General features: G+C 36.4%; 2 protein-coding genes across 5 annotated transcripts in view; one reads left to right on the forward strand and one right to left on the reverse strand.

Moving 5' to 3' along the window:
- Positions 1 to 23995, reverse strand: part of phka2 (phosphorylase kinase, alpha 2 (liver)) — a 43774-nt gene extending 19779 nt beyond the window's left edge. For all 4 annotated transcript variants that reach the window (XM_022669552.2, XM_022669550.2, XM_022669551.2 and 1 more), the window contains exons 1-21: positions 23795 to 23995; positions 20486 to 20644; positions 17304 to 17351; positions 16955 to 17123; positions 15676 to 15758; positions 15507 to 15587; positions 14368 to 14466; positions 13047 to 13193; positions 12622 to 12675; positions 11674 to 11796; positions 10695 to 10790; positions 8812 to 8919; positions 7801 to 7879; positions 7558 to 7692; positions 6033 to 6142; positions 4808 to 4952; positions 3680 to 3758; positions 2698 to 2849; positions 1627 to 1803; positions 921 to 1027; positions 668 to 801 (exon numbers count right to left, since the gene is read on the reverse strand). In XM_022669552.2, coding sequence (XP_022525273.1) covers positions 668 to 801; positions 921 to 1027; positions 1627 to 1803; positions 2698 to 2849; positions 3680 to 3758; positions 4808 to 4952; positions 6033 to 6142; positions 7558 to 7692; positions 7801 to 7879; positions 8812 to 8919; positions 10695 to 10790; positions 11674 to 11796; positions 12622 to 12675; positions 13047 to 13193; positions 14368 to 14466; positions 15507 to 15587; positions 15676 to 15758; positions 16955 to 17123; positions 17304 to 17351; positions 20486 to 20644; positions 23795 to 23872 — 2363 coding nt within the window. In that variant the 5' untranslated portion in view covers positions 23873 to 23995. The remainder of the gene's footprint in view (positions 1 to 667; positions 802 to 920; positions 1028 to 1626; positions 1804 to 2697; positions 2850 to 3679; positions 3759 to 4807; positions 4953 to 6032; positions 6143 to 7557; positions 7693 to 7800; positions 7880 to 8811; positions 8920 to 10694; positions 10791 to 11673; positions 11797 to 12621; positions 12676 to 13046; positions 13194 to 14367; positions 14467 to 15506; positions 15588 to 15675; positions 15759 to 16954; positions 17124 to 17303; positions 17352 to 20485; positions 20645 to 23794) is intronic.
- Positions 1 to 24613, forward strand: part of ncbp2 (nuclear cap binding protein subunit 2) — a 231614-nt gene that overhangs the window by 201205 nt on the left and 5796 nt on the right. The window lies entirely within an intron of this gene.

The following is a 24613-nucleotide window of genomic DNA, read 5'->3' on the forward strand; positions in this document are numbered from 1 at the left end:
GGAGGAGGCGGAGGTTTTTGAAGCGGTGAGCAGGTTAATTTAACATAATAAATCAGTGAGATTAACATCAATGTACCTTAATAACAGAACGAAAGCGCTGTTGAGCACTGATTATTATTAATACTGTATAATGTGTGTGTGGTTAGTTTATTACAATGGAGACAAGTTCTTCACTTAATACAGGCTTTATGTAATCAGTAAACACAGAGCTGTGGAGTTTAAAAATAAATACATTTTAAAGCTCGCGAGATAAAGTTACTCTGGCCGGAAAATACACAGCCATGAACTTACTGTATTGTCTAAGATGCACAACATAAAGACAATGTTTATGCTTTATTATTGATTAATGCCCTATATTTAATATTTACAAGAAATCCTAAGTTGAGAATAATTTAACTTAATTTATTAAATCATTAATTATTAAATTATTACTTGTGGTATTTGTGTATATTTTGTGTTTTATTCATTTCTATTTGTGTTTGCAATGTGGAAATATTGTGGAAGTATTTATATGCATTATTAAGTGAAATTTCTTATTTTATAAAAAATCTCTTATTTTATGTTTTGTCCGATTACTCGATTAATCAAATCGATTTTTCAGTAGAGTAGTCGATTACTAAAATAATCGATAGCTGCAGCCCTAAATACGTGTGAGGTGAGCTCCTACTTCATAGCATAGAGGATGTAGAGGATGTCGGCCTGGTCCTGTAACGTTGGGCATTCCTTCAGGTGACTGACCAGAGCAGCGAAGTCGGTGTTGCCTTGAGCATCGCGGGGTAAGTGCAGGTCAACACTCGAAGTCTATAAAACAAACAAACCAAAAATTAAAAAATATATATAGTCATAAAAAAAGTAAAACAGGTCCAGGATGAGGAGTCAGTATTTGGGTGAAGTGTGGAGATCAGGGTCTTTCTAGTGACCTTCTGTGGGTGAGGAGGGTGGTTCTGAGGGTGCGGGACCTCCAGCAGGTTCAGAGATTTCCTGTGTTTGTTCATGATTGGAGTCACAGGTAAATACATGGATGGCTCTGAAAAACAGAGGATAATGTATCTTAGAGAAGATCACACATATTTATGGCCAAAATAAATTAATTTATGAAAAATCATCACTTCTCACAGAACTCTTTTGCTGTTATAAATGCCTTGGAGTATGAATGAGCGATGTGGCCCTAAAATATATCACAATAATTCAGGTTTTCAGTATTTTAGTCATTAATTTAAAGAATATACTACTATCATTTATATATATATTTTATTCTATTAACTACAGGCAACATTTCTCCCAAATTCCAAATAAAATATCGTCATTTAGTGCATTTATTTGCAGAAAATGAAAAATGGCTGAAATAACAAAAAAAGTTCATAAAGTTTTATGAGTTCAGAAATCAATATTTGGTGGAATAACCCTTTTCACAGTTTTCATGCATCTTGGCATCATGTTCTCCTCCACCAGTCTTACACACTGCTTTTGGATAACTTCATGCTGCTTTACTCCTGCTGCAGAAATTCAAGCAGTTCAGTTTGGTGGTTTGATGGCTTGTGATCATCCATCTTCCTCTTGATTATATTCCAGAGGTTTTTAAACTTTAGGTGATCTTATTTTTTCCACAGCTGCATATTTACTCACTAGGCATGTTGAGTCCTTGAACCTGAGCCATGAGAGTCAGGATGTCCCTGGTGGTGTGTTCAGCACTGAAGACGTGGTGCTGCCCCCTCTGGATGGGAGGGAGATGGGACTTCGTGGCTGTGCTCTGCAGGAGCTGAGTGAGGTACTGATCAAGCACATCCTTCGAGTCGAGCACATCTACACCAGAAAACAACAATTACATCAGCATAAACCTACAAAAAGACATTTGAAACCTGTCTTATTATGTATGTCAGGGGTGTCCAAACTTTTTTTGTTGGGGGCCAGAAGGAGAAATATATGTGCAGTCACGGGCCACAGACTCTGTAATAAAACAAATAATGGAATATGCTACTTATAATAATACATGTTCTTGATAGCTCTTTATCTATCTTTGACTGTGTTGTGTAAACTAAGATTTTCAAATTGATTCAATTGAAATTAGCCCGTTTTCTGCGCTACGACTGCGCACTCTCTCCGCTTTTAGACTCTTTGGCCCGTTTTCTGCGCTACAGCTGTGCAGTCTCGCCACTTTTAGTCTCTTTGGCCTGTTTTCTGCGCTACAACTGCGCATTCTCGCCGCATATAGACTCTTCGTTCCGTTATCCACGCTACAACTGTGCAATCTCGCCGCTTTTAGACTCTTTGGCCCGGTTTCTGCGCCATAACTGTGCATTCTAGCCGCATATAGACTCTTTGGCCCGTTTTCTGCGCTACAACTGTGCATTCTAGCCGCATATAGACTCTTCGGTCCGTTTTCTGCGCCACAACTGCGCATTCTTGCCGCGTATAGAGTCTTTGGTCCGTTATCAGCGCAACAACTGCGCATTCTCGCCGCATATAGACTTTTTGGTCCGTTATCTACACTACAACTGTGCAATCTCGCCACATGTAGACTCTTTGGCCCGTTTTCTGACACCTAGCGTTTACACTTTGAATCTCACATTATAAAAACCTGCGGCCAACTTTCATTTTATTTCTAAAATACCTTGCGGGCCACTTAAAAAAAGGAAATGGGCCGCAAATTTTCCCTGATGTATGTTAATAGAGTAAAGAGTGTAAAGAGAGAGATACCACATGGGGTAAAAGTATGCTCTGTATCCTCATTGTCTTCCTCTTCATCGTCATCTTCATCTAAAAAGTTCTCATCAGAGTCAGCATCCATGAAGCTGAGCTTAGTGTGAAAGGAGGTGGTGAGGAATGTAGACAGGTTTGCCATCTGCACTCTAAACAGATAAAGAAACAGATACAGCTCTACTGTGTTTTACATAAAAACATTAAGAGTCTTCTGGGTAACACTTCATAAGAACCCTGTATTCATAATGTATTATAAATGCACTTATAATGCATTATATGACATGCATAATACCTTATACTGACTGTAATAGGCCTGTATAATAACTCATAAGTACTTACAGCGGCATTTATAACACATTATAAACTACAAGTGTAAGGGTTTATAAAGAAAGGGATTATAATGCCTTATAATATCTGTTCATAAGACATTGTACAATGTAGTAATGTAGTAGTAATGCACTATACCACAGATTTGGTACATTTTGGTATAATGCATTATAACATGCAGCTATGATTTCTCAAATTAAGCTTTTATATAAGTGCTTAACACATTATAAAGCCTTATATACAGTCATTACTATACTATATATAAAATCTTAATTTGAGAAATCATAGCTGCTATTATAATGCATTATACCAAAATATACCAAATATGTGTTATAGTGCATTACAACACTACATTGTACAATGTACTTATATACATATATTATACGGCATTACAAGCATTATAAGCCCTTTATTTATAAACCCTTATACTTGTAGTTTATAATGTGTTATGAATGTCACTTTAAGTACTTATGAGTTATTACACAGACTTATTACAGTCATTATAAGCTATTTTTCATGTCATATAATGCATTATAAAGTGCATTTATAATACATTATGAATACAGGGTTCATAGAAAGTGTTACCGTCTTTTGATACCATTAAATAACAAGGGGACGTTTGTTTTCTACAGGATTTCTTGTTTTTTCTGACCTTGCTCCACCAAAATAGCCATCTTGTAGCTTTCGCAAGGTAGACAGGATGCAGGGGTCAATGTTTTCTCCATCATCCACTATAAAAAAGAAGAAGAAAAAAAAATGTATATATAACAATATTAGAGCAGTGCTTTCCCGAAAAATCTTTATGGAGATGCGGATTTCATTTTCCAGCAGGACTTGGCACACACTGCCAAAAGTACCAATTGGCCTTATATAATATTCTAATTTTCTAAAACTGTTTTTTTTTTTTTTTTTTGGGGGGGGGGGGTTCATTGACCGTAAGCTTCATAATCATCAACAATAAAAGAAATAAACGCTAAAAATAGATCATTCTGTGTGTATTACATCTATATCAGGGGTGTCCAAACTTTTTTTGTTGGGGGCCAGAAGGAGAAATATATTTGAAGTCACGGGACACAGACTATCTTTTACAGTGTTGTGTAAACTAAGATTTTTCAAATTCATGTTTCATTTTCTGATGTCTCTTAATATTAAACTCCTTAATTATGGCAACTTTTAGAATATTTTGCCCTTTTTCTGTGCTACAACTGAACACTCTCGGTCTCGGCCCTTTTAGACTCTTTGCCCCGTTTTTCTGCACTAGAAATGCGCACTCTCTCCGCTTTCAGACTCTTTGGCCCGTTTTTCTGCACTAGAAATGCGCACCCTCTCCATTTTAGACTCTTTGCCCCATTTTTCTGCGCTAGAAATGCACACCCTCTCCGCTTTTAGACTCTTTGGCCCGTTTTATCTGCGCTAGAAATGCGCACCCTCTTCATTTTAGACTCTTTGCCCCATTTTTCTGCGCTAGAAATGCGCACCCTCTCCGCTTTTAGACTCTTTGGTCCGTTTCTGACACCTAGCGTTCAAACTTTGAATCTCATATTATAAAAAAAAACCTGCTTAACAGCGGGCCAAATTTTATTCTATTTCTAAAATACCTCGCGGGCCGCTCCAAAAAAGCAAACGGGCCGCAAATCGCCTGCGGGCCGTAGTTTGGACACCCCTGATCTATATAATCTATGAGTTTCACATTTTGAACTGAATTACTGAAATGAAGTGACTTCAATGATATTCTAATATGTATATACATATACTGACTGAAATACTGTCTTCTAGTTACCCAGCATGTTCTGTGTGATGGGGAATGTAAGTGTTGGTCTCCCAGTCATCCGCCAACAGGAGGAGAGGTACGCCAGTTCAGTCCTCAGCATCTCCACAATCATCTGATTATCCAGAGCCAGGTAGAAATGATGCTGATCAATAAACTAAACAGAAGAGAGAAGACGCAACCACAGATAATTATTTATCTTTCTTAAATTAACCCTTTAAAATTGATTTTTTGCTGAGTTTATTGGTATATTTAAAGCAACAATTTGTTATAGTTTACATTAAATTAATGCCCTAAAATCATTGTGACGCTCCACTAGAGTACAGAAGCTAGAACGGCAAATTCTCCCATAATGCCGCTTTGATTAGTTTACATAAATGACTGTATAAACACCACAGCTCTACCAAATGTCTCTACAAATGTCGTATCTATAGAATGGAATGGAAAACCAATGAAAACTAAGCTTAGCTTATATTACAAGCAATATTGCTTAATTATACTTTTTACTTGCTTAGATCTTACAGTCTCATTGACACATATTTAAACTCTTGAGACCCTACGTCCTTATATGGAGACATTTCATTTCTGTGCACTTCTATGCACCATTATACTTAATTTTTCTAAATGTTAACATCTTGGCCTTAAATATAGACAGTGCCCATAACATTTAATGGTCTCATGACAACATTTCACTCAACTGAATAAAACAACAAGATGGTGGGAATCCCAGTCAAAAGTTTCTACAGCCAGTTCAGACAGAAACGTTCTCATCCTGTTTTCTGCTAGTTTTTTTTTTACTAACTGTAGAAAGCTAAAATTTAGTTTTTGGACTTCTCCAAATGGGAAGAATCATTTTAAAATCCTAAAATAAAATTTTGTCCCGATATAAAGGACTTTCTGTACAAAGACAAAGTTTGGGAAAATTAGAAATGCAAACCAAGCAAAAGTCCAAGTCAAGGTTAAATCAGAGTTAGGCATATGTGTGGCCACACTTCTATCCTAAAAGGAACCACATGCACTCGGCTGATAATGGATGAAGACAACAGTAATATCTGCATGTCAGATAAATGTCTTGCTTTTCTCATGCTCACATTTGCATTTCAGTAACAGTATGTATCCAGTAGAGGGCGGCATGTGAAAATGTCTTAGTATAACTAATAAAGTATAATTAAAGAAAGAAAAAAAAAAAACATTTGCGTCTTTGGGGCCACAAATTCTGTTAAGTATTTACTCTTACCTGTGGCGTAAAAGTGTAGGTTCGATTTCTAATCTCATAGAACTTAGAGGTCCCCAGAACACCAATGTGCCGGTATGGGCGCCCAGTCAAATTCAGCTTCTTACAGTGTCCTGTAAAAAATCAGTAAGCAAATACAGTGAGTTAGGTTAAGAAACAGAGTGAATTTAAGCCACGCCCACACTGTGGGAGAAAACAGATCAGCTTCTAGTAAGGATTGATTACTATTTATTGTTTTTAAACTGATAATATCAACATGTCAAAACCCTGCTGTGTGGGTGAAGTTACCATATTTTCCCCACTATAAAGAGCACCGGATTATAAGGCGCATTAAGCAACACTAGTAAGGAACAGGGGTGTAGCCATGTTTCCTTCTAATTCAACAGGTCTCGCCGCTGGGTGGTGAGACCTAAGCTAAGTTAAGTAAACAAAACTGTAATTCTTAAAAGAAAAGCATTTCAGACAACTCATACAAGTCAAACGAGCACTAAATGCAAAAATACACATATTTCTGTCCTAAAAACTGTTTATTTGGGTGGGTAAAACGCTTCCGTTTATTTACAGTAAGCTTAGATTTACAGATTTTTTCACTAGGGCTGAAGCATTAGCAATAGCTGATAACGGCTAGCAGTTAGCGTCTAATACTGCCTGACAGTGCCACACTGAAAAACCCTGAGTGTTCCTGTAATCTAGGGCGATATTAGCTAGCAGTTCGTAACACATAGCTGGTTTTAACACGGTAAACACACAGACTACAGTCCAATATACTCACCTCCAAAGAGCTAGTGCTTAGCGCAGTTAGTGGGTAATGATAAATAACACTACAATTCCAGCAGTGCTAGTCAGGGTTAGCAGCAGGCTACAGTGTGATAATACTCACCTCTGAACGACAAAAGAGCTAGCGCTTAGCGGCTAATGCTAATACTGCTGCAGAACTAAACTGAAACTCCTGTATAACTCTGTACTTCAGTGGAGTGTATTTACTTCTCCTTAATACCTGGATATATATAATATGGAGCATAGGATTATAAGGAACACTGAAAATTTTTGGGAAAATTAAAGGTTTTTAACTGCACCTTACAGTGTGAAAAATACCGTACACTTATATAGCGCTTTTTTAGACTCCCAAGGTCGCTTTACAATCAAGTTTTACAATCAAGTGTTAACCACCAAGCCATAGTGTCAACTGGAATGCACATAAAGTGAATTTAAAAACACTGATTTAATGTTTTTCATGATCCCAAAACTGAAAATTGAGCTAAAAAACTGAACTAAAAGTGGCCTAAATCTATCAACAGACAGAAGGTTTAAAGACTTTACATTATCCATTATCCACAGCTAGTTGTGACCATAGGTGGAAAAGTTTATTAATTTCTTACCTGAGAATTTTCTAGTTAAAAAAAAACATTAATTTTCAATTTTCATTAGTTAGCTAGTTAACTAAGCTTTTTGTTACAGGTTCTAGCTCTTCTTTGCCCACAGGATGAGTCAGAAGAGACTTGTGTTATAAAGCGTAATGAATATTTACCCAGCTTGACGTAGATGTGGCTCAGGATGCGAGCTGGCATGACCCGGATGGGGAGGACTTCTGATACAGTCTGCACATCAATCCCATAATCCCTCAGAAGATCCCGGATCTCTTTTGACTCCGCCACAACACTCACTAAACAGAAAACATGAAATTATAAAACCCCAAATCCAGTTTCAAAGCAATGCCAAATCAACAAACACACTCTGAATCAGTGTGTGTACTCGCTTACTGTCCTCTTACCCTGAACTACAACATCTGGTTTGAATCCTGTGGAGAATCTTCTGTTCAGAGGGTCTATCTCTCCAGGAGCCAGAAAACCCTTAATAAAGAAAGGGGAAAAAATACTTAAAAAGAGACCAAGACCCTTTAAAAATAACATAAAGCACTTAAAATGATGAGTTTTTTTTTGTTTACCCAATTGAAAACCTCTGGAATATAATCAAGAGGATGATGGATGATCACAAACCATCAAACCACCAAACTGAACTGTGTGTAAGACTGGTGGAGGAGAACATGATGCCAAGATGCATGAAAAATGTGATTAAAAACCAGGGTTATTCCACCAAATATTGATTTCTGAACTCTTAAAACTTTATGAATATGAACTTGTTTTCTTTGCATTATTTGAGGTCTGAAAGCTCTGCATCTTTTTTTTGTTGTTATTTAAACCATTTCTCATTTTCTGCAAATAAATGCTCTAAATGACAGTATTTTTATTTGGAATTTGAGAGAAATGTAATCTGTAGTTTATAGAATAAAACAACAATGTTCATTTTACTCAAACATAAACCTAAAAATAGCTAAATCAGATTCAGATTCAGAAACCGAAGTGATCTCCTCTTTTTTTCCAGAGCTGTAGTTACAGTATAGTACCAGTCAAAATTTAGACACTCTTCTGATTTAGTGTGTTTTCTTTCTTTTTATGATTTTTTACGTTGTAGAGTTAATATTAAAATACTATATTATTTTTTATAAAGGAACACATGAGGAATTATTTTTAATAATAAATCAAAATATGTTTTCTACTTTAGATTCTTCTAAGTATCACATTTATCTTTAAGAACAGATCTGCACACTGGTATTTTAATCTCAGTGTCATCCATATGTGCCCATAATTATGTTCATGTCTTTAATATAAATCTACATGTAGAAAATAAATTAAATAACAAAATAAAGAAAAACACTGAATGAGAAGGTGTGTCCAAACTTTTGACTGGTTAACGGGGATGAGGTTAAATAGAAACACTGTACCTCAGCTAGCAGGCTGCCCACAATGTAGAGGGACTGGCCCCACATGTGGGGGAGCTGGCCTGCAGCCATGCGGTCCACACTGTGGGGGTTCCGATACTCATCTTCAACCTGAAACAGCACAATCACACTGTTGAGGCAATTTTTATTGTATAAATATGTATATGGTAAATATCTAAAAGGTAAATATGTACAGGGGTTGGAGAATGAAACTGAAACACCTGTCATTTTAGTGTGGAAGGATTTATAGCTAAATTGGAGCAGCCTGGTGGCCAATCTTGATTAATTGCACATTGCACCAGTAAGAGCAGAGTGTGAAGGTTCAATTAGCAGGGTAAGAGCACAGTTTTACTCTAAATATTGCAATGCACACAACATTATGGGTCACACATCCAGAGTTCAAAAGAGGACAAATTGTTGGTGCACGTCTTGCTGGAGCATCTGTGACCAAGACAGCAAGTCTTTGTGATGCATCAAGAGCCACAGTATCCAGGGTAATGTCAGCATACCACCAAGAAGAACCAACCACATCCAACAGGATTAACTGTGGAAGCTGTCTGAAAGGGATGTTCGGGTGCTAACCCGGATTGTATCCAAAAAACATAAAACCACGGCTGGTCAAATCACGATGGAATTCAATGTGCACCTCAACTCTCCTGTTTCCACCAGAACTGTCCGTCACCACAATAAATTATTGTGCTCTAAAACAAGGTTTCAGTTTCATCGTCCAACCCATGTAAAAGGTAAATATGTAAAAAGCAAATATGACCAAACAGTTTCATAATGTTTATTATACTATACACTGAGCACTAGTTTAACCTATTTAGTTTTTGTTCCCAAATGATATAACAAAGAGGAAGCATCTGGGAATGACAGCAACTCAAACAGCATGGCGTCAGCAGATATTAAGGCACATAGGGCCCTTTTTTTAGTGCTCTATAGTGCTCCAATTAATTGTGCATAATGCAGATGGATTCTGGGGATGATTTTGCGTGCATAAAGAGACATGTATGAGCTGAGGAGTTTGGTGTGGAAGAACTTGACTGGCCTGCACGGAGTTCTGACCTCAAACTTTGATCCAGGCCTTCTCGTCTGATCTCACAAATGTGCTTCTGGAAATATGGTGAGAACTTCCCATAAACACACTCCTAAACCTTGTGGAAAGCCTTCCCAGAAAAGTTAAAGCTGTTATAGCTTTAAACCCGTCACTCAGGTTCATGTGCGTGATGGCAGAGGAGCGAATACTTTTAGCAATACACTGTAGTGTAAAAAATATGTTTTATTTAGTTATTAGATTAATTACAATATTATGTGATTAATTATATTTAATTGCACTTGTCCTTCCTCTTTAGCAGCAGCTTATTTGCATAAAAATGACAGAGCCTATAAATGGCTCATTCCAAAAGAGACTGAAACTGGCAGGAATAGAGGTGGTGAGACTTTTTTTTTATGTGAGAGTGATTGTGTGCAAAGAACTTAATGAACATGTTTTGTTGTATAAAAAATTAATCTAACTTGTCTAAAAAGAGATATAATATGTTCCATTTAAAGATCTAATGCTAGTTTTAAGTAGGAATAATTTTAAAAACGAAGATCTGCATCTTTTTTTTATTGTATTATACAAATGTAACAGTTTTTGTTGTATTAATCTTATCTTCTTTTGTTCTTAATTTTCTTATTTGAATCTTTTATATCTGTTATTTTAAAATGAATAAATTTAGTTATTATTTTCTTTGTCATGTCAAGCCCTGTTTCTGTAAATGCTCGGCTACATTGAAAATGGGGGTTGCCCTTAATGTACTTCCGAGTTAAAATAAAGGTTAATCGATTGATTGATTGATTGAATTCTACAATACATTCAATAAAACTGGTACACTTGCGCTTACCTTGTCAGCTGGTACAGCATACAGTTCAGGTACCAGTTTGATGCCATGCTTGCCCCGGATCAAGATGCCCTCCAGAGCCTCCCTGTATTCCTGCACCTGTACAGTTACACACATTAAAAATAAAACTATACCGCCCCCTAGTAGAAGAGAATGGCAATTACAACTTACAATACCAGTCAAAAGACCCACCTTCTCATTCTATTTATTTATTTATTTATATTTCCTACATTGGAAATGAATAGTGAAGTGATTTAGACAATAAAAGAACACATAAGGAATCATGTAAAAAGTTAAAAGTTAAAAAAACAAAATACTCTGTAAACTTGCAGTTTCTGAAGCTGGTAACTCTGATTAGCTGAACTTGGCTTTCGGGCGGTCCTGATGAGAGCCAATTTCATCATCGTTTTTGATTATGATTTATGGTCTTTGCGGTGACTGCACTTGATGATACTTCCAAAGGTCTTAAAATGTTGTAGCATTTTTTATCTTTATTTAGTGGAGTAGTTCTTGCTTCTCATAATCTGGATTAGAACATTACTCTATAAATATTCACTATTCACTGTATACCTGTAACTCTACCTCTTCACTACTTTACTTTAACTGATGCTCTCAAACACTTTATTAAGAGACAAGAAATTCAAGTAATTAACTCTTGATGAGTTCAGCACAGCTGTTAACTGAAAGCCTGAATTCCAGGAGACTCTACCTCATAAAGCTGACTGAAAATATCCATCAGTTATGTGCTAAACTGTCTAATCTAATCAAGAGGTGCTACTTTAAAGAACCGAAATATAGTTTGGATGACTTTAGTATTAATGCACAATGCAGAACATTTTAAATAGTGAAATACTTAAATACTGAATTTAAGGTGTGTCCAAACTTTTGACTGGTACTATAACTTTAAAAGCTATAAAGCTAATGTAGACAGCTGACTGCTTTCGAACACACATTAATCTGAGATCAGTATGAAAGTGTATACCTGTACATGATCTCCATTGAAAATGCCGTCCAGTATGAGGTAGGTCCAAAACACCGGCCATTCACATTCAATATTCTCAAAGAGTTTCAGTTCTGCTGGATCATAATGAAGCCGTGTGGGGTCCTATCAACGTGATTGGGGGGGGAAAAAAAAAGAGAGAGAATACAATAAAATGTGAAAAAGAGCAATAAAATTTCCAAATAAAAATAGAAAAGGTAAAAAATAAATAAAGGTATTTCATAATTTGAATAATCCATATAGTGGATTAGAAGTGGGTCAAGTTTGTTTTAACACAGATGTTAATAAGCATACTGAAACAAAGCACTTATCTTTTATCTGAATAAGAAAATGTTGAGAGCATTGTTGTGTAACCTATCGCCTTCTCCAGCAGAGAAGACTAGCGCACTAGAGAAGACGGCTACTCACCGGGCCCACCTGGAGGTGTGCCATATTGTATTATACACATTTATATCATCAGAATTGTTTAAACAAAAAAGAAAATTATGACTGCACAATGATGGTCTCTGAGTCTAAAGCTCTGCCACTATAACTGGGAATCCCACTCATGCAGTTACGAAGTTTACCAAATGAAATGTAAAATTTACTGATGATCAGTGATGGTTTGGAGAGTCATGTCTGTCATCTGCTGGTGTTGATCCACTGTGTTTTATTATCAAGTCTAAAGTCAGTGCAGTTTTGTTTTCCCACAAAATCTTACAGCACTTCATATCTTACAGCTTCCCTCTGCTGATAACAACTTTTATGAAGATGCAGATTTCATTTTCCAGCAGGACTTGGCACACTGCCCACACTGACAAAAGTACTAATTGGTATTTTATATAATAATAGAAAAAAATTCTAAGACACTGATTTTATATTTTCATAATTTTATAAAAAATAATTTTGGTTAGTTGTTTAGTTGGTCTGAATGCGCTGTAACAGACATACCTCTTTTGGAGTTCTGTAACCATCTCTGATAAACCGACAGCATCCATAACGACCCTGCAAATATTTCACAGTTCTTTATGAAGCAAATATCATTTTCCACTACATTTAAATAAATTTGCCAACGACACATATTCAGCCTGTCTGAAAGTGTACTTAGGCCTGTCACAATAACTACAATAACTACATTATTACTACATTAGTACTATTACTGTACATTATAATTATATCAGTTGCATAAAATTGGGCTTAAAATGACAATAACACTGTTTTCTGAGATGATATACTATCCAATAAAAAACACATCGATGTGACAGGCCTAACTGTAATATGCTTTAGACCTTTAGATTTACAGGATACAGATTATTTTTTAAGACACATGAAATCCAACCTTAATCTGAATGAATTGGAAAATTATAGTGCTGTACCTGCAGCTTAGAGATGATCTCACTTTTGGTGATATTGACCAGATCAGCATCTTCTACAGCAAAAGCAGGGAAGGAGATGACCGAAAGCAGACCGGCATCAATCTCTTTAGACGTAGACGCTCGGGGCAGCATTGAGCACAAGATAGACTGATATATGGAGAAAAGCACTCGAATAAGCAATGAATAATATATATATATATATATATATATATATATATATATATATATATATATATATATATATATTATATAGGGTGCCAGGCAAAGGTTTGGACACATTTTCACATTCAAAGTTTTGTCCTACACTGTAAATTAGAACTAAAGACATCCAGACTATGAATAAACACATAAAGAATCATGTAATACCTTAAAAGTGTAAAACAAACCAAAAAACCTCTTTTAGCACCTTTTCAGCAAATCAGCCCTTGTTAAGAGGAACCGCTAAAATGTCACATCATACGTCACCAACAGAGGGCACTGCATAGCGACGGTGAACAGAAGCGATCACGGATTGCAGTAAAAAAAACTAGTATTCTTTGGTTCCCCCTGTAACTGAATGTTCCTGGTTGCAGAATCTACTTTTGTTGGTGGCAAACCTGTTTAAAATTAGGTTCCACAGTTCCACGTAGGTGGACGAACGCTACTTGAAGCATTTTGGTGCTCTTATCCGGGGTGCTTAAATTTAATTTGTGGTTTCTGAGGTAACAGCGGGAACTGTTGCTCCTCCTTTCCTAGGAAGGTCCTGATAAGAGCCAGTTTCATCATAATGTTTTTTGTTTTTTTGTTATTTACTTAGTTGAGTAGTCCTGCTTCTCATAATATATATTACAACATTACTCACTGTATACCTGTAACTCTACCTCTTCACTACTTTACTTTAACTGATGCTCTCAAACACTTTATTAAGAGACAAGACATTCAAGTAATTAACTCTTGATGAGTTCAGCACAGCTGTTAACTGAAAGCCTGAATTGCAGGTGACTCTACCTCATAAAACTGACTGAGAAAATCCAGCAGAGACGTTCAAAACTGATCATCTAAACAAAAGGAGCTACTTTAAAGAATCTAAAATTTAAAACATGTTCTGGTTTGTTTAACACTTTAACACTGTGTTTTTCTTTATCGTTTGGATGAATAATAATCTACAATGCAGAACATGTTAAAATAATTCAAAAGCCCTAAATATAAGGTGTGTCCAAACTTCTAACTGGTACTAGTATATGTATATATATTTTAAAGAAACACACAAAAACGTAATGGTTCCCTCTCTTTCAAGTAAAGTGTGTAAAATATGCAGACGTTGCAGGTGCAGGTGTGTTACCTGGCAGTGCTCCACTTCATCTGGTAGAACATGAATCACTGACTTTGGTCCCCCATGTGCTCCAAACAGATCAAGCTCATCAATGGCCTCCAACGCAGCCTAAAAACACAGGAAACAGCATATCATCACTGTTCTAACAAAACCTTTGAAAATCATTTATAATTTTTATATTTATATCAATTATAACATTTATTTATATATTATATATGCTGACACAAAAAGAACAAAAATATATATATATATATATATATGCATAAAAAGTACGTTAAAATCAATTTATGAGAAAATATTAATGGTATTACAGATGGAAACTAAATTACAAATTAAATATATGTAAATTGAGACCACCGGAGTAAGCATTTTTTTGTGAGAATTCTTAAATTAAGCAATCTCAAAGTCTCAAAATAGGCTTATATTAAGCAAAAATCACTGATTTTATGTCTTAAATTTGGACAAAAGAATCAGAATAACTTGACTGGTGACATGTTTTGCTTACTTTGACTATATATATATATATACAAATTATATAAAATACGGTGATAATTCTAAGTAAGTGTCAGTCCTGTCACTGTTTGTCTGCTTGTCACAGACTCTAGTGCTCTCAATAAAGCCTCCATTTCCCAGGATACACCTGCATCTAACCTCCCAGATGTTCCTGAACATGTGACGCCTCTTGCGGTCTAGCTCACCAGCCTTCTAATTAGTTCACTTGTCTTCCCCAGTATAAATAGCCCCTGCTTTCATTCTCTTGTACACCATTGTATATCGTCGCTGTCCAATGAAAAACAAGTATCTCTATTTAGTTTAATACATAATTTGAACAGACAAAAGTTCTTAGTGAAAGGACCAATAGAATAGAAATAGAATAGAATAGAAATACTTCAAAATGACCTAAAATAAACTCTTTTACATCTTTTACAAAGTTTAAAAGATTTTTCTCCCTCCCGTAAAGTTGCTGTTTTGGCGATACTTCTTTTCCACTGGACAGCGACGAAATACAGTGGTGTAAAAAGGTTTTTGCATCCAGAAACTGTTGCCATTATCTTGCTTTGTCACTGTCCAATTACTTACAGACTTTGCAGAGAACAACTAAAAAAAAAAAAAAAAACCTCAGCAGACTCCATCTACACTTTTCCTACCTTTGCCATCCCAACTGAGCTCCCGTTCAGCTCCGGAATTCCTTGGTTAGTCTTGTCTCCTCTCTCCCACATGCCGTAATCCTGCACAGCACAAAGCACACAGTTTCTCACGCAAAGTACTCAATACACAGCAGCGACCTCAGTAATCAGCGTTCTGAGCTCTACTTACTGCGACTTTATACGCTGCTTCAATATAGAACACCAGGTTCTGAATAAACGCCACTTCATCCAGGTTAGATATGATGCGCAGTCCTGTAAAAGAGTTCATACAGGAATAAATCAGTAATAACAAACACAAGGAACAAATCAGTGCTGGACAAAATCTGAAAACTTCATACTATTTTATTTCAGGGGCTGAAGACACTTGTTGCTGCATTTTTTTAGCAATTAATAATATTAACTTAATATTAATTCATTATTTCTCATATTGTCTTGATACATAGATGAGGTAAAGCTTAAGCTGTTTATCCTGTTGTGGTAAAATATCACACTGATTAAAATAATTTTAGACAATCAAATTGTATCTATGAAAAAAAGAACAGTCATTGTGAAGATTTTATTTTGCCAGCATAACTCTAGGTAAACCACTAAATTGCAGCTTGCCATAACAGGGTGAACACATCCACATGACAGAATATTAAAAAGTGAAAAAAAGTGATTAAGCTGGAAAAATATGATTTCTGCATAGTTTGAAGTCTTAGAAAATGATCAATAATGCATATTTTTTCATATGTTTTCTGTGGCAAAACGCACAGTATTCTAATACAATAGAATGTACTGTTTAAGTGTATTTATTGTATCACCAATTTTTAACAATAAGGCAGACTTAAAATCATTTAATTTCTGTAAAGCCATTTCGCTTAAGTGCAGTGTTTTAAGGATTATCAGTTAAGTTTCTACAGCACTGAGGTTGGAGCAGTATTAGCATTAGCCGCTAACAGCGCTAAGCGCTAGCTTTTCTCTGTTCAGAGGCGAGTATTATCGGCTTGTAGCCTGCTGTTAACCCCGGCTATCACTGCTGGAGCAGCATTAGCAACATCCACTAAATGCAGTGCTGGCTCTTTCACAGTTCAGAGGCGAGTATATCAGATTTTATCAGATGTGTTAAAACAAGCTACGCGGGACAAACGATTTCTGCTGCACCCAGCCTTAGTGGAAATCTGGAAATCTAAGCTTACTGTAAATAAACAGCTTTCAGTTTCCTTTAAAACAAAATGTTTTTTTTTAAGAATAAAGGTTTTGTTTACTTAGCTTAGCTTCAAAGGTCTTGCTACCCAGCGGTGAGACCTACTGAATTAGAAGGAAAACATGGCGACACCCCTGTTCCTTACTAGTGTCGCTTAATATGCCTTATAATCTGATGCGCCTTACGTATGAAAATATACCATAAAATATACGTTTATTGATAGCTCTCCTTATAATCCATACATCTACATGCTCTTGCTCACCTGATGCAGTCATCTGCGCCAGCACCAGCAGGTACAGTGAGGTAGCGTCCACCTGCAGGTGACCCCACTGATCATCTCCTACCACCGTGGCACAGGTGGGCGTGTGGTACTTGGCATGCAGGCAGTCCTTGGTGCTCTGTGTGTGCTTGAACTTCTCCACTTTTGCCACCTGCAGCAACATCCGCATGCTCAGAGCTCATCCTTACACAGACGGGAATGTGCAGCTTCATGCACACGTGTTCACAGACATACCACATAAACTACTCTAGTGCAGAACGCACCGTAACAAAGTGCCATCACCACAGAGACATTTATTTACACAGATAAAACAAACTAATTACACCTTTACCTGTCTCATCATACACTGCAGCAGTCCCTGCATCAGCTTCACCACACTCTGCAAAAAAATCCAAGCACTTTTATTATATTAGAATGATATTAAAAGGACAGCAAATAAATAATTAAATAAATAAATAATACTGGTAGATATATTGAAAGATAAGCTAATACATTACTTGATATTACACAAGACCTCTCTGTACTGTAAATGTTTGGCTTGTCCACACTGCAATTTCAATGCTAACACAATATATTGGTATTCTGATGCAGCGCTACTGATCATGTTATGTGGTGAAAAGAACCATACTCTCAGAAATCAGAAATGTGTCTTGTGAGATATTACACTAGGAAACCCTCAGCATTAAGACACTGGAGGAATCATTCTGCTGTGGCCGCACCACTTATTTATATATTATTATTGCCTCCAGTTTTCTCCATGCTTTCTTTTGTGACCTTCTGGATGAGTTGTCCATGTACTTTTGGAGTAATTTTGGTAGGCAGGCCACTTCTGGGAAGATTCACCAGTGTAACATGTTTTCTCCATCTGTGGTTCACTGGAGTCCCGAAGCTTTAGAAATGGCTTATAACCTAATCATCCTGCCCACTAGATTATAAGGCGTGCTATCAATGAACGTCTATTTTCTGGTGTATTTTCATACATAAGGCATGCAGGATTATAAGGCGCAAAAAGCGACACTAGTAAGAATGCATCTTTGAAGTGAACAAGGGTGTCACCATGTTTCCTTGCTAATTTAGCAGGCCTCGCACATAAATAAACTAAACTGTAATTCTTATATATATATATATATATATATATATATATATATATATATATATATATATATATATATATATATATATATATATACAGTGAGTCCAAGAAGTATTTGATCCCTTGCTGATTTTCTTTGTTTGCCCACTAATAAAGACACTATCCTTCTGCACTTTTAATGGTAGATATATTCTAACATGGAGAGACAGAATATCAAGACAAAAATCCAGAATATAATTTTAAAGAATATATTTTAATTAATTTGTATTTCAATGAGGAAAATAAGTATTTGATCCCTCTTGCCAAACACACTCAATACTTAGTGTCAAAGCCTTTGTTTGCAAGCACAGCGGTGAGACGTTTGTTGTAGTTAACCACAAGTTTAGCACACACACCAGGGGGAATTTTGGCCCACTCTTCTTTGCAGATCCTCTCCAAATCATGAAGGTTGGTGGGCTGTCGCTTGGCAACTCTGACCTTCAGCTCCCTCCATAGATTTTCGATCGGATTGAGGTCTGGCGACTGGCTGGGCCACTCCATGACCTTAATGTGATTTTTCTTGAGCCAATCCTTTGTTGCCTTTGCTGTATGTTTAGGGTCGTTATCATGTTGGAAGACCCAACCACGGCCCATTTTCAGATCCCTGGCAGAGGGGAGGAGGTTGTCCCTCAGGATTGTGCGGTACATGGCTCCATCCATCTTCCCAGTGATGCGGTGAAGTAGCCCTGTACCCTTGGCAGAGAAACACCCCCAAAACATTATGCTTCCACCTCCATGCTTGACGGTGGGCACAGTGTTCTTGGGGTCATAGGCAGCATTTTTCTTCCTCCACACATGGCGGGTGGAGTTGAGGCCAAAAAGTTCAATTTTGGTCTCGTCTGACCACAAAACCTTCTCCCAATAACTTGGTTCATCTTTCAAATGATCATTGGTATACTTGAGGCGCGCCTCCACATGTGCTCTCTTCAGCAGGGGTACCTTTCGGGCACTGCAGGATGTGAATCCATTGTTGCGCAAAGTGTTGCCAAATGCCAAGTGTTTCCTTGCAAACTGTGGTCCCAGCTGCCTTCAGGTCATTTGCTAACTCCTGCCGAGTGGTTGCAGGACGATTTCTGACCGTTCTCAGCATCATTGCCACCCCACAAGGCGCAATCTTCTTTGGAGCACCGGGCCGAGGTCTGTTGATTGTCATGTTATACTCTTTAAACTTTCTGATAATTGCACCAATAGTTGTTACTTTCACATCCAACACCTTACTAATCTTTTTGTAGCCCATTCCACCTTTGTGAAGGTCAACAATTCTGACTCTGAGGTCCTGTGACAGCTCTTTGGTTTTACCCATGTTGGAGACTTGATTCTGATTCTGTGGACAGGTGTTTTTCACACAAGTGATTAGTGAGAACAGGTGGCTTCAGGTCAGGTAACAAGTTGATTGGGAGTGTCTAACTGGTCTGTAAAAGCCAGAACTGCTAATGAATACTAAGGGATCAAATACTTATTTCACTCCATGAAATACAAATCAATTAATATATATTCCTTAGATTTATTTTCTGGATTTTCTTTTTAATATTCTGTCTCTCCATGTAAGAATACATCTACCATTAAAAGTATAGAATGATCATGTCTTTATTAGTGGGCCAACGAAGAAAATCAGCAAGGGATCAAATACTTCTTGGACTCACTGTATATATTAAAGTCAAATGAGCCCTGGATGGTAATCTACACAGATTTCTCTTATTTCGGTAACACAGAGTACTATCAGCTAGCGGTTCATTCCACGTAAGTTTTTATTAACACGGTAAACACACAGACTACAGTCAGATATAGCTACCTCTGAACGGTGAAAGAGCTGGCGCTGCGGTTAGCGGCTAATGCTAATGCTGCTGCTCCTAGCCTTAGTGCTGGAGAAAGTTCACTGAAAACTGTATAATGCTGTACTTTAGCGGAGTGGCTTTACTTCTCCTTACCTGACTGTACAACGAATTATAAATCACAGTGTCGATTTTTGTTAAAATTAAAGGATTTTAAGTGTGCCTTTTAGCCTCAAAAATACAGTACTTTGTTACTTATTTGTTTCTGAATTTCTCTGGATCGCTGCATGACGTCTAGCTCTTACATATCTTTTGGTCTACTTCTCTGTGTCAGACAGGTCCTATTTACATGATTTCATAATTGAGAACAGGTGTGGAAATAATCAGGCCTGGGTGTGAGGAAATCAAATTTTAAAAAATTAACCACAGTTATTTATATATTTTTTAGTTTTTTTTTCTATTCTACTATAGCTTCTTATCAGATCTCCTTTTCAGCAGATTATTTTACCCTTGAAGCATCATCACTGATATCAAATATCCAATTACACTGCCTGGACCCTACTGCTCAAAATAACAATTTTAATAGAACTTACTGACAGATTTACTGACCTGCTCGAGCTCATAGGCCTTGGCCTTGTCCTCGTCACGGTCTGCATTCTTACGATACGCCATTCCCAGACCCCACACTGCCAGGATGCTGTAGACATTATCCCTGACCCAGGCATCCTTCTGCTGTTCACTAGCGGGGAGCAGACCAGTCACAGGATTCTGCAGAAAAACAGACAACACGATTCACCTTTATCCACACAGACAGACTGATCCCTCAGCACTAACATTATCTTACGAATATTAAAATATATATTTAAAAGGTTAATTTAATGCATTATATTTGGGCACCTTTTTTGGTACCACTTTAAAATAAGGCTCCTTAATAAAGGGTTTATAAATAGTATATGGGGGAGTTTATTAATGCTTAATAATTAGCTTGTTAATACTTTATAAACCATTAACAAGCAGTTAAAAACACATAAAAACATGTCATACTTTGTTTATTTTCCATCAGTCAGCATTAACATATCTAAAAAAATAATATAGAAAGTCAGTTAAAAATAAAATATAAAGGTAATGTAAGGCATGTACTGATTCTCCTCATTAATCATGGGTAATGGTTTGGGCATCTTGGGCAAGGTGTAAGATAGGGCCTGATACTGATGTTGTAGTCCAGGACTAGAGTAAAAAAAAAACCCATCCAAAATATTTTGCAGAAACTAAGAAGTAGGGCTGTGACATATTGTATTGTACACAATAATAGTCATACTTCTTAACAAACAAACAAATATATATAACAATAATAATAATATTTTTAATATTTATTTTAAAGATTTTGTCCAACAGTTTTTCCTGAAATTTATTTATTTATTTTCTACAAAGATTATAATCAAAGGCATGAAAATGATTAAAGGTCACATATGGAATTCTGTAGTAAACAGTAAAAGGTGTTATTCCTCCACATTAATCCCCTGATCTAAACCTGATGAACTGAGATGGTGATTTGAGGTGATTTATTTAAGATGAGCTGGGGTTTCACAGCGTGAAGGAAAAGCAGCAGCTATTGTTCAGCACCTCCAGGAACTCCTTCCTTCAAGATGCTGAGAAAACTATTCCAGGTGACTCTCCCTCATGAAATCACTGAAATTAAAATCTCACCAAGGGTAATCAGATCTGTTCTCAAAGAGAAATGTGATCCTTAGAAAAATCTAAAGTAGAAAACATATTCTGTTTTTTTCTTTTTAACACTTTTTGTTTACAGAGACAATAGAAGAGTGTCCAAACTTTGCAACTTAGCAAAACTAAAAAACGTTGAAGTTTTTATTATTATTCCATCTCTAATGCTTTAAAACAACGTTGGTCTCCGACATCAGAATTGATTTATTCGTGCACATTGATTTTACTTTGATTCAACATTGATTTAATGTTGTATGATATGCTTTAGTACACAGTGGAACACTAAGCACACTGAATAACCTGGCTTTTCTACAGTATCTTCTCCGTAAAGGAGTCATTAAATATGTATACTTTAATCAATACTGAATGAAAGAGAGAGGCCGTGTGAAGCTGCCGCTGTGCTTCTCGAGGAATGTGAGTGGTGTAAGTTATCTAGATAATGTAAATGTTTCTCTTTTTTTTTCTGGGGCCTCTTCGCTATTTAAAGGTGACCTTTGTTCCAGCTCTGTTTATTTTAGGTCACGGCTTCCAGGACCCTTCCACTTGGTGACTTCTCTGTTTTTAATGCAAGCTTGGGACCCTAACACTCATCAACATTAACAGATGTAATGCAACCAAAACATCAACATTTATTTAATGTACTTCTGCTATTAGGGCAACAATTCAAAGCCTTTCTAAACGAATGGTGATTCAACATACTTTTGCTACCTGGGCAACATTTAAATACCTTTTTAAATAAACGTTGACTCAACGCAATTTTTTTTAAACCTTTAAATTCATTTAGATTTATTTATTTCTGCATGCTACATGGGCAACACTTTAAAACCTTTTTGAATGAACCTTGATTAAAACTACTTACAACATTTAAATGAATGTTGATTCAACATAGCTACTTCTGCTACCTGGGCAACACCTGGACAAGAACTTTCAATATGTTGATTTAATGTACTTTTCAAAAGCTTTAGGTGAACTTGATTTAATATGAGAATGCCAACACTAGCCAATGCATATGAAGCAATGCTAAAAAAAAAAGGTTGTTTAAATGTTGTTTTTCCATCATTGACGTCAAAAAATTTAATGTAAACAAACACATACTTCTGCAATCAAAACAACGTATATGCATGCTACCTGGGCAACACTTCAAAACTTCTGAAATTAACGTTAATTCAACATACTTTTTAAAACCTTTAAGTGAACATTGATTTAATGTCAGAATGCCAACACTAGCCTATTCATATGAAGCAACGCTAAATAAAGGTTGTTTAAATGCTGTTTTTTCATCACCAACGTTAACAAATATAATGCAACCAAAACATAAACGTTGATTAAATGCACCTCTAAACCTGAATGCTGAATGCTGATTTAACATACTTTTGCTTGTAATCTGGGCATTACCTAAAAATCTTTTAAATGAATGTTGATTCAATGTATTTATGCATGCTACCTCTGTAATATTTTTAACCCTTTTAAAGGTTATGCTACCTAGGCAACACTTCAAAACATTTTTAAATGAACGTTGATTCAACGTACTTTTCACAACGTTTAAGTGAACGTTTAAGTGTCAGAATGTCAACACTAGCCAATGCATATGAAGCAACGCTAAATAAAGGTTGTTTAAATGTTGTTTTTCCATCACCGTTAACAAATATAATGCAACCAAAACATAAACGTTTTTTATTGCACTTCTAAACCTTTAAATGAATATTGATGTAACGTACTTTTGCTAGTAATCTGGGCATCACTTAAAAATATTTTAAATGAACGTTGATTCAATGTATTTATGCATGCTGCCTAGGTAATATTTTTTAACCTTTTTAAAGGTTACGCTACCTGGGCAACACTTCAAAACCTTTTTAAATAAACGTTGATTTAACGTACTTTTCACAATGTTTAAGTGAACGTTGATTCAATGTCAGAATGTCAACACTAGCCAATGCATATGAAGCAATGCTAAATAAAGGTTGTTTCATCAGCGTTAAAAGATGTAATGCAAAAAAAACAATAACCGTTGATTAAACGTTGTTCGCTGTCGGGGTGATGATTAATCAGCTGTTTGATTAGTTTTAGCATATGTGTTGTTGTTGGTGTATTCGGAGTGAGGCCCGGGTACAGCAGATTATTACAGCGCTGCTGCTGCTGTAGAGTAAATAGTATATAGTACAGAGTTTAATACAGTAAAACACAGAAACTGACCTGATGGCAGAGGATCGTCTCCTGCACCAGGCGGGCGAACGCGTCCAGCCGCACCCCGGAGTTACTCCTGCTCCTCATCTTTACCCCGCTCTGCCCCGATCAGACGCCGCTCATCACCCACTCCAGCTCGGACACCGCATTTCTGCAGAGCCGCGCTCAGCCCGATGTTCTGTCCAGTTCTGCTATCCGTAGATACTTGCTTCATACATGGACTGCGCATGCGCTGACCGACACCTTTTCATTATATCCTGTGTTTTTTTGTGCTTTAAACAACCGGGACTCACTGTCAATGCACAATCTTGTAAACATAAATTATTAATAACATAACAAATACATACAATAATAATTATTATATAAAAAATATATATAATAATACAAAAGCAGTTTGAAATGAACTCTCATTTCCATAACTGAACCATGATACAGTGATTTAGGCTATCCAAATATACTAGCTACATCTACTCGGATTCCTAATGGGAACACTTTTTTGTATTTTTACAGGCCAGGATTTTTGTCAGTTGTCTGCCTGACAGTACACCACTAAATCCTGAGGATTTCTGTTCAAGCATTACAGAAAAATGTTTCGTAAATATATATAAAGTGTGTGCAAAATATGAATTTATGTAGTAAACTGTAAAACATAGACCTCACAGATGCCATTGATACATTGAATATTTAGAATTTAATTTGAATCCAACTTTTTTAGTTTTGTTGTTTGTTCGTTTGTTTGTTTTTGTTTTATTTTAGCATATTTTTATTTAACTGTCTTATTTCTGTTCCTCTTTCGTTTACAAATAATTCAACATATTTTAATGTATA

Source organism: Astyanax mexicanus, chromosome 16, assembly GCF_023375975.1.
Source record: "Astyanax mexicanus isolate ESR-SI-001 chromosome 16, AstMex3_surface, whole genome shotgun sequence".
In the NCBI taxonomy this organism is placed as follows: domain Eukaryota; kingdom Metazoa; phylum Chordata; class Actinopteri; order Characiformes; family Acestrorhamphidae; genus Astyanax; species Astyanax mexicanus.